At 37.9% G+C, this 10969-nt stretch overlaps 1 protein-coding gene across 1 annotated transcript in view; it reads right to left on the bottom strand.

Moving 5' to 3' along the window:
• Positions 1 to 227: 227 nt before the first annotated feature.
• Positions 228 to 10969, bottom strand: part of b4galt5 (beta-1,4-galactosyltransferase 5) — a 55519-nt gene continuing 44777 nt past the window's right edge. The window contains exons 6-9 of the mRNA XM_039689818.2: positions 10191 to 10378; positions 9978 to 10100; positions 6146 to 6247; positions 228 to 4856 (exon numbers count right to left, since the gene is read on the bottom strand). Coding sequence (XP_039545752.2) covers positions 4709 to 4856; positions 6146 to 6247; positions 9978 to 10100; positions 10191 to 10378 — 561 coding nt within the window. The 3' untranslated portion in view covers positions 228 to 4708. The remainder of the gene's footprint in view (positions 4857 to 6145; positions 6248 to 9977; positions 10101 to 10190; positions 10379 to 10969) is intronic.

Raw genomic sequence — 10969 nt, 5'->3', positions numbered from 1 at the left:
ACCCCAAACACCTGTGCCATTACTTGTTTCTCATTGAATATCCTGTAACATTTACATTAAAGGGGGCTTTATAAGGTTAAAAGTGAGTCCTCCGAGCATTACTGTCCTTGAGTGCAGATGTCTCTTAGTGTTGATCACTTGTAGGTATAATGCAAAGAAAGACATTGTGTGCAATGAAAGACAAGTGACTGAATCACTCAAGCATACCAAGGACTAAAACAACAAGCTATTGCCGAAACGTATTTTATTGGTGTACTTCAGTCATTTCAACAATGATAATAGCAAAAAAAGACGTCAAAGAAAGTGTCTCTACTCAAAGATAAGTTCATACACAAACACTAAGGCCGAGATGTGTTGTACGAGTGGCAGATGGCTTCACTTCAAAGAGACCGAATCTCCTTATAATGGACGACAGCATCTTATCTTCTCATAACATTTCAATTGTCTTGATATTATACAAATAATGTTAAATGTTTTTCATTTTGAGATTGATGCAGTGGTTTGGCCAACAAAAGACCTTTCAGAAAGACATAAACATGATAATGTTATAAGAGGAGCATCTTCATCATCACACATAATCCTGAAACAGTATTTAAGGCCTGGTATGATAAAAAAAGAAAGAAATGTTGGAGTGAATAGAAAATACATGGCATTCACAGAGGTAAATGGCACCAAACTTTCTTAATAGTAAATCAATCTTTTTAGTTCCTTTATATGACACCTTATGCTCCTAAACACACTACACAATATGCACAAGTGAAAAAAACACATTAACATATTTAAATATATTTGCTTATAAAAAATAAAAACATGATAACATTGAATAAATTAACAGGTGTTAAGGCAGCCAGTTGTTCAAGGTACGGGTTAGTGCCGTCCCTGTCATTTCAACTGGAGCTGAATGGGTGATATAGAGGAGTGTGCCAATGACGGGACCTTGAGCGCCCTATCTCTGATTCAAGACCAGTATTGCATTTTCTTTTATGTGGAAGTTAAATCAACCCAGCAGCTGCAAGAAACTTTTGATATTCCTCACACTAAATATAATGAAATGGAAACACATAATGAATGCTAATCATACTTTGGAACCAGGGAATCAAATACTGTTGAAATCCTGTAAAAAAAACAAATCTATTGAAATATTTGGGAATGTTCAAATCCATATATGATTCGTTGTGAATTCCTATTTGACGATGAGGTGTGTTCACGCCATGTCACAAACTATTGTGCAAAGCATAGCAGAGCTCCTGCTTGTACCACCTGACTGTTGTAGGTTCATTTACACATTGATAGTGTTGCAATAGAAACTCATAATTTCCAGGTGTTAACAGCTCAGAGTAGACGGCTTGTCATCTCGAAATGACGGTAAATCCGATCTCACAGCAATTCGTACAAATTTTACGAGGTGGCTAATTCGTACAAATTCATTTGACCTCACTTGTTTACGAATTCGTATGATTTTGGCTAAATCGTACATATTTTACGAATCAGCAAATTCGTATGAATTCGAATGAATGACCTACACCAGACCCCGCTCCTAAACCAAACCGCCACGTGAGCTTTAAGCAAATTTGTACGAACCAGCCACCTTTTACTACTTACTCGTACGAATCCGTACAAATTTGTCACGAGATAGCGTTGGCAATTACGACAGCGTGAACGCAGCATTTGATTCCAAAATATTCCATTAGCAATACATTAATAGGGATTTTGAGCTTATAACTGTGTCCTACACTGTAAACAAAAATCTGTAGTAAAGCAGAGGTACCGGCCAGTGCATTACCTGACATTCCCATACAGGCTAAACACCTGCGAATCAATACGGAGCATGACTTTACTTCAGTATTTAGATATACAACTCAGCTACAAATGTCTCTTCTGTGTAAAGTTTTTTTTTTCCTTCCATGCATTTTTTCTTCTTCTTTTTAAACCAAATTTGACAAGTGACAGGACATTTAGTTGATTGCTTGGTTACCCAGATAGCAGACTGACATTGAATCAACGTGGAAATATGACATCGAAACAACGTTGATCTGACATTGTTTTGCTCATCGAATTAACGTTGAACCAACGTCAGATGCGTCATTCTTTCAAAACTAACGGAAAATCAACTTGAAATCAACGCGTTGTTTCAACGTTATGAAAGCAAACCAATTTTCGATTTCATTTAGCTTTGAAGAATGCCGCGTCTGACGTTGGTTCAACGTTAATTCGATGAGCAAATCAACGTTGTTTCAATGTCATGAGAGACGTCGTTTCCACGTTGATTCAATGTCAGTTTGCTATCTGGGTATTACATGGACACAGTGTAAGAGTATTAATTGTTCGCTTTTATACGAGGTAAAAAGACCCCAATCATTGGCGCAGAACTCCACGAGCGTCAAACACGGAGAGAAACAAACATTAGAGAGAAGTGCTTGGAGCGCTAAACATGCTACATGGATAGCTTATGCTGCCGACATGGTCAATGAGGGTCATTAGTTTCAATCCCGTATAATTATCCGTTACAAGACAGAAGTAGCACAATACTAATGTCCGTGAGATCAGCACCATCGGTTATATGTGCACTCAAGAACGTCTCTCTAACCGTCTCCTCCTCTCGTGTCTTCATACGAAACAGCCGTCCATTCAGGTTAACAGCAAAAGACTTAGCCTCACATAAGAAACAAATTTCAGTGCTTGTTTTTACATCACAGTTATCTTATCGATCTGTTTCCCTCAAAATAATCACAATTACAGTAAAACAATTCACTAAAAAAAAATTAAAATGTTTATAAATGAATGAATAAATATGAGGGCCAGCCTCTATGACTTGATGAATACACACAAACACGCGCTCACAAATACGCATTAGTTACAAAGCCTCTTGATCTCTAAACGACATAAAAACATTGTATTGGGAATATACTAGTGTGATGGAATGAAGGGCCTCGTTCATGATTCATAAATGATTGACGCGGACATCATGTTTCAGAATCGTACGAAACACATTTATGTGCAAATTGTTCAGAATGTAATTTCCATTAAGGTGATAAATTGAATAATGTTTTTCTATATGTGAATGATAAAGCAAAAACTGAGTCTGCTTTCATGAACGCAGCGTATATTTGAACGGTTCGCACACAAATTCCTGATTCTTGAAAGCAACCTGACGGATAAATATAAAAACTTGTGCAAAAATAGTTTCATTAATGATTTAGACCAAAAACCATTCTCGTGTTTCATGAAGGAGGCCCGAAGTGAGAGTGTTTGGTCTAATAAACTGGCTTGTTTAGCCAAAAAGTTTAGCTCAAGAGATTAACCGGTATAACACTCAGAACTGAGCAATATCAATTGTTGGCTTTTGTAAAACTTAATAGCGGAACAGAGTTGTATTCCCTCACACACCCTTTGTGTCAATATGAGGTGAATACACACACACACACAGAGAGGCAGTGCATATTTCTCCAAATGCATGTCAATGTGTTTGTGAAAGGCAGTGTGTGGGAAACACTCTTGAAATATCTACACAATGCAAGCAGGAACTAAAGCGAAACCCCTCTGGGAGCACAAACCACAAAATGTTTGTTCGTCAGACAATCCAACTATTTCAAACGGCCTGCAGACCCACAGTACAGCTTGACCAATTCTAAAACTATCCAGTCAGCTGGTTCTTATCTACCACCCATGAACATATTATCCCAGTGTACAGAGCGAAATACCTGATCGCTCAGGCGAAAGCACATTCTGCTGGCATGTGTGCGGCTTGGGTTTGTTAATGATCCCATTGTTTGGCTTTTGGCCCATGTCTATTTGCTCTGAAATGCTGGTGTACTCCTGAGAGGTGAGCAAATTCACTTGTGATAAATGCCTTAAAATGGCAAAACTAATGATGATCTTGCGCGTTAATGGCCATGCCGTTTTTTGTTTAATCAAATGTCCCTCTCTCTAATACCATCTGTGAGATATACTAAAAGCTGCTGGCTATTTGTGTTTGTATAAGGCATTTGATACGCCCCAACTTCTTGTTTTAGTGGAATACATCAACACATGAAAGAAAACTGTGATTGTCAAGCCATGTCATGGCGTCATAATGTCAAGAATCATAATATTTGTTGTATGCGTTTCCCGATAATAAGCATGTTTATATTGTACAGCTAAAAGGACTACGTGAGGTGTTCGTTTCCACACAAACGTGTGATGTTAGTAGCATCTACTGTGAGTATCAGTGCATGCTTGCTTATTATACATTTAATATATTTTTTTTTTGTTTGAATTTAATTATTAGTTTTATATAACACACAGAACCAGCTGTGTTTGTTTCTGGCAGAGGAAAGGGCATAGTCCCCAAACCCTGCAATGGCTATTCTGAAGTGGTTTAGCATACCTGCCATCGACCTGTCCCATAACTTCTCTCGTTCCTGCAGTAAACATGTGACCCCCCAGGAGAAGTCTGATTAGAAGACGAGGCGAAACTAGCTGATGGGGTTTTGGATTCCAGAACAGATCAATTTACATGATAGACAGACAGTGGATGAGTGACAAAGAACAAATAAAAGGTGGTGAAATTAACAAAAAAAAATTTGGTTGAAAATAAAAAAATAAAAAAATGAAGTAAATGTAAAAAGAAAACACATGAGGATCTGTGGAATCACCCCCTTTTCTAAAAAATAACTTAAATTGATAAAGTGGTGTGGCATGTGTCTCTCCTGCCGTCCCGCGTGTGAAGTCAGTAGTCAGCGATGGGTGCCAGGTCTCGACTGAGCGTCACTGACACATTCGTGTAAAGATTCCTCCGGGTCACTAGGGGGGAGTAATTCAAGTTATTCAGGCCATCCAGACTCTGTCTTTCCTTGGATCTACGAAGCAACTTGTATCTGAAAAGCAAAAGGAGATAATGTGCATAAGTCTTATGAAGTAGACTGAGCCATTAACCAACTGAAACCTGCTCTAAAGTCAACGGTGCAATATTATTTTTGTTATTTAAAGAGTGTGTTATTAATGAGCGCCTATAGACGAATCCGACGAGCGTTCTGTGTAGGCTGCCATCTTGTGGCGACGCCATTACTGAGCTGTTACACCGGCATAGACATATGCACCGGTATGTAAACAAACCTCGGTGATAACGCGAACGCACCCTCGATGACAGCTACAGACAGGCAGAATGACTTGTTGGGTTGATGATGTTAGACCTTGGCCTCCAGTCCCAGGTGAAGGTACAAACGATCTTACAGATTATTTATGAAAATAGCAAGCTAGCTAGGCTAACGTTTGCTAACGAGGAAACTATAAAAAGATCTGTCCATTTGGCAACAATAAATAAATAAATGAAATCAAATAAACAAATTCATGTTTTTCATTTGTGTCCATTATTTATCTCATTTTCACATTGCAACGGGCAAGGGTAAGGTAACGTTACAGCTAGAAAGTATACATAATATCGACCAATTAGTGTTTTTAAACCATGGAAAGAGGTCAATATAACAGCGGGAGAACAATTATGTCACATAACGTTATATTTAGCTCAGGAAAGCCATTTAATGACCATAGCATGTTAATTGAATAGAAAAAATAGCAAGAGAGGAGATTTTGCTGATCACTATATCACATATTTATTATATTTTTTTACTTATGTCATTAAATAATTGTTATTATACGCGAATGTCTGCGTCTTGTACTCGCCCAGGAAATCTTTGTAAACCGTACGGCACCAGACAGGGGCAGTCCACCCGGGGTATTCACAATGTTTTCTCTTCAAAATTTAAATTTTACTGCCACCATTGAAGCAATTTATAACGGAAACTGTTTACCCACTCGACATTATACAAGGGCTAACGTTGTAACGTTAGTGACAATCGTAAATCGCGGGCTGTTTATTCCAGTGGACGCAAGTTGCAACTAAAACAATAGGATGCAATGGCGCAACGCTACCCAGCAACAGCTCAGTAATGGCGCCCGCTTACTTACTTACTTACCGGATTCGTCTATAGGTGGGTCAACAACACACGCACACTTTTTTAGGTCGCGCACAAGCAGATCCGTTTCAGCTTACAAATTCCGCCTTGTAAATTGCAAATCCGCCATGTCGTGAGGGCAACTGGCTTTTAAAGGGAATGAGGACTACATGGAGACTTCAGACATTTAGAAAAGGCCTGTCTGAACGTACCTGCCCAGAAACTGCACTTCTCCTCTGTGGTGGTGTGGTATAGACATGTAACGGCCGAGCTCTCCACGAGGTCTACTCACTTTGTAGCCGGCGAACTGAACCCTGAAAAGAAACACACATTTTAGTGTCAACAGAGTCTCAGGCCACTGCACAAACTATCAAAGAGTCCAGGGCCGGCGATTGCTATGGGCGAACTAGGTGGTTGCCTAGGGCGCCAAATGTGTAGGGGGCGCCGCGGGCGCGCGCTCTAATGTCGCCCTTGACGTACTTCATATTCACTGCTAGTCCCCTTTAATCTACAAATCACAGAGTTAGAATGAGAAGCGAAAAGAAAAATGTTTATTAAACATGATCATCCTAAGGCGCCCCTCAGCCACACGTTTAATTACTTAAAAGGATAGTTCACTTTGAAATTAATTTTTTGATATGTTTTAGCTTACCTCAAGGGCATCCAAGATGTAGTTGTCTTTGTTTCCACAATATTTTCAATTTTGACATTTTTCAGTCAAACCGTTGTTGTCTATCAGTCATACACTGGAGGCTAAGGGGGTCCACCAAAAAGCATGCACAGAGAAGTCAAAATTAAACATGATTTAATGACTCGTAAATGTAAGTACACATTGATGGCCTAAGACACGAAACGAGCGGTTTTTGTTTACCTCGTGTAATCCAAGTGATCTGAATCAGTTGTTCAATGTCCAACTGAACCGAACTGAATCAGTTCAATGTTACGCCAGAAGTGATCGCTTGCGTGTGACGTCACTCAATATTTACACAGAGATTTCGGAAGTTTTACTTTTTACTAAACATATTTAGATGTACCGAAATCGTCTTCCATTGCGGTTTCCCGTATATCTAAATATGCCTAGTGAAAGGTAAAACTTCCGAAATCTCTGTATAAACAAAGAGTGACGTAGGCGCGCAAGCGATCACTGCCAGCGCATGCGCAAACCGAAGCGCCCGTGCCGTCAGATCATTTTGTCATGGCTATGATTACAAGAGGTAAAACGATATAAATACTGTTCGTTTTCTCACACAAACCGCTCGTTTGGTGTCTTAGGCCATCAATGTGTACTTACATGTACGAGTCATTAAATCATGTTTAATTTTGACTTCTCTGTGCATGATCTTTGAGGTGAACCGATTGAAGACCCCCTTCACCTCCAGTGTATGACTGACAGACAACAACGGTTTATGTCAAAATTGAAAATGCTGTGGAAACAAAGACACATACATCTTGGATCTCCTTGAGGTAAGCTAAAACATATCAAAAATTAATTTCAAAGTGAACTATCCCTTTAATTACTGATTATTAGATTGAATTGGCTTTATGCCCAGCTGCACTACTTCCTGAACTTCAGCCAGCTCCTTGTTTCCTGTCTGCCATTATTGGCCAAATTGATTAATTCAGGTGTGTTTGATTATTGTTGCCATGACTACTGAGGTCAAGCACACCTGAATTAATCAATTTGACCAATAATGGCAGACAGGAAACAAGGAGCTGGCTGAAGTTCAGGAAGTTGTGCAGCTGTGCATAAAGCCCATTGATGATTATTGGCGATCTTTTCCAGGGGGTTGCGTTACGTTACGTTAGGCAAGTGCTTGCGTTCAGCTGCTGTCACGTTGATCGAAAAAGAAGTGGTATAAATAAACCACAGGGACGGACACAGAGAAAGCAACATAATAAAAGGAAAGTCCAGTATAAAGGTAAGCCTTCTCATCTCAGCCATTAAAGTGTCAAACGAAATAAATGTAGCTACTTCACGGTGTAGCCTGCTTGAGATTCTCGGTGACCGACGTGCTTTTTGGGCCGATACATCTCTTAGCCTACTTTTATTTATTTATTTGTCTTAACGGCCCATAAAACTCGCACATCGGCAGCCCATTCGTTTTGTTTTGCTTAATTGGCGGCGTTGAGTTGCTTCCAAGTCTATAGCTTACTTACAAGTATAAAAATTTTGTACAAAACTAATTATGAAAGTTTCTTTTATTTTCCATTGCATTTGTTTTACAATATAGCCTATATATAGTAGTGTAATGTAGACCGACACTGTAACTAATAGAGGTTTGAAATTTTATTTGTTCAATTTGCATACTGAATTGCACCAGATTGATGAATTTAACATTTAAATAAACATTAAAATGCACATAATTTACTCCGAACCCCCCTTAGTTGTAGCAGCAAGGTAATAATTGTAATTTATCTACAACAAGTTACATTATTATACAGATAAAACAATGCAACTATGTAGGATGATAGAAATATCATTGAACATTATTTATAGCATTTGTATGAACAATTTATTACAGATCCTTCAACTTGTTGAAGTTTTGGAGTGATTATAAGAGCATTTTTGTTTAGTTTAATAAATACTCATCAGTTTTGGGCATGTTACTGTAAGTAATTAGTTGAATGTTAACTTGAATGTTAAGTAATTAGTTACAGTTACTAGTTACTTCTCACAAATAGTAACTGAATTAAATCATTATAAAAGTAACTAATTATCAGGGAAAGTACCTATTCCGTTACTTAAAAAAAAGAAAAAAAGTTAAAATAGGCCAATGTCAAATAACTTGGATGCACCCATGTACAAAGTATTAAATATGTTAAATTGATTAAATGGATTGGACACTATAGAATAAATTATTATTATAAAACATTGTACACTTATCTACACTTTCGTAATGTTGCTGTAGGACAATGTGGGAGACACCAATAAAATGCAATATATTATTTTAAAAATTATCATTGCTATAGTAGAACAAATACATAACATACATACTGTACATAATAGGCCTACAATTTTAGGTTTAGGTTTAGAACTTTTAATATTTGATATTCCACAGACCACAACTGGCCAACAAATAAGTCGAAAAATAAATTATGCTTAAATGTACCAAAAAAAAAAAAAAAATCTAAAATCAATCTCGCCTAGGGCAACCAAGGGGATAGAACCGGCCCTGAAAGAGTCTATTTACAATATTTACTATCAACTATTTACGATACTTTAGAACTACTCTTTATAGATGCAACATGCAATAGATTGTGGTTACAATAGATTTGGCCAAGGTTAATTTATTCTCTGTTTCATAAAGCGGGTTGGACAAAACAAAGTGAGCAGTGTTTGGCTATTTTACACAAAAAGAAGTTTATTCATCCTGGCAATTAGTGTGGGTCTTTAAAACTACAGAGAGAATATACTTTCAGTCGACTTTTTAAATGAAATATACTTACATTTATATAAGTGTCCTTGGTTTATACTGATAAGAATACAGAAACGTGTATTTGGCCCATACTTGTCCTTAATCTTTTGATCGAGATACATAGTACATCGGGGCTAAAGGGGGGCGGTTACCTCACAGACACATGGGGTAAAACCAGCAAGGGGCAAAATACACAGTATTTATAAGCAAAGTATGCTTTAATTTAGTTAATTCTAGTATACAATATTTAGTATACATAGTACTATTCACTATACTGATGAAATGAACTTAAAGTATAGGTTTTCTCTTTTTTTTGTGTGTGTTAGTCATGTGATCTCGAAACTCTGACCCTCTCCATTTAAAATAACACAGTTTTATTAGGCTAGAGATATGACTGGAGATATGTTTATGCCATATTTAAAAGTACTATTCATCTTTTATCTGTAAACCATCTTAATTGAGGAAAAGATTATTGGGAGCAGCTTTAACAGCCATTGTCAGTAATTACTTTTATAGTATGTACTATAGATTTAGTGGGATCCAGATAGTCCTGTCCACCTCTTTGGAAAACATGAGATCATAGTGTTGCAAAACCCTATTTTGTTTTGTGAGGAGTTTGGACATGTACCTGTGCCAGAGGTCGTCGTCTTCCCCTCCCCAGCCCCAGAAAGCGTTGGGAAAGCCGTTTATCTTCCGGAACTGATCCGCGGTCATCCCGCTCACACCACCGAAGAACTCCTCATAGGGAAGCCTATACATGTCCCAGAGATGAATAATTCACATACTTGAACAGCATTTCAAAATGGCATGTGAGGAAAACAAGTGTATTGTGGAGACTTACATGTAAGAGTACTTGTTGAGTTCGACCGCAAAGTGTCGTGGCATTTCACCACAGCCATAGTAGTTGCGGTCGTTCTCCAGGATGTGGTCGACATCGTGGAATATCACGCAATCCCAGTTCAAGTCCTTCATGGCCTCTTTGAACCCGACATTGAACAGCATGGCACGATTGAACGGTTCGTTTCCGGCCTGTACACACACACATCCGTCTATTTACTTCCTGTCCTTTACTGTAAAATGACTGTTTGACAATGAAACAAGGCTATTTTAGTGCTGCCCATGACAATGGCAATCTTGCAGAAGCATATATTAGCAGAATGTGTCAATCATTTTTAACCCTTGTGCTGCATTAGATTTTTAACACCGTTGAGTGCATTAAGGAGCAAAAATGGCCACATATTAAACATTGCCTAAAATATTATATATTATTATTATTTTCCACTTTTACCAAGTTAAATCTTTTAACCAGCATCAGTCCTCATCATAACTACCAAAAATGTATTCAATTTCACGATTTTAACCCTTTAATTGCCAGTTTTGGCTATTGCCTAAAATAAGGTGCATTTCCACCCATAGGGAATAAATATGTAGTGACGTCATCTGGTGGAATACACTATATAATGCAAATATAATGCTTTTGCTTCAAAATGAAAGGATGTTTGTGCAAAAATCATGTTTCATGTATTACTGACAGCCTCAGATTTAAACGTTTTAAATCTGTTTAACGTTTTAATGGGTTTCAATGGGCCATTTTTGGTCTTTATGGTGCTGAGTGTTACT

Source organism: Pimephales promelas, chromosome 20 (genome assembly GCF_988280905.1).
Source record: "Pimephales promelas chromosome 20, fPimPro1.hap1.1, whole genome shotgun sequence".
Classification (NCBI taxonomy): domain Eukaryota; kingdom Metazoa; phylum Chordata; class Actinopteri; order Cypriniformes; family Leuciscidae; genus Pimephales; species Pimephales promelas.
The sequence above is the reverse complement of the archived record's forward strand: the minus strand, read 5'-3'. Positions and strand labels throughout refer to the sequence as shown.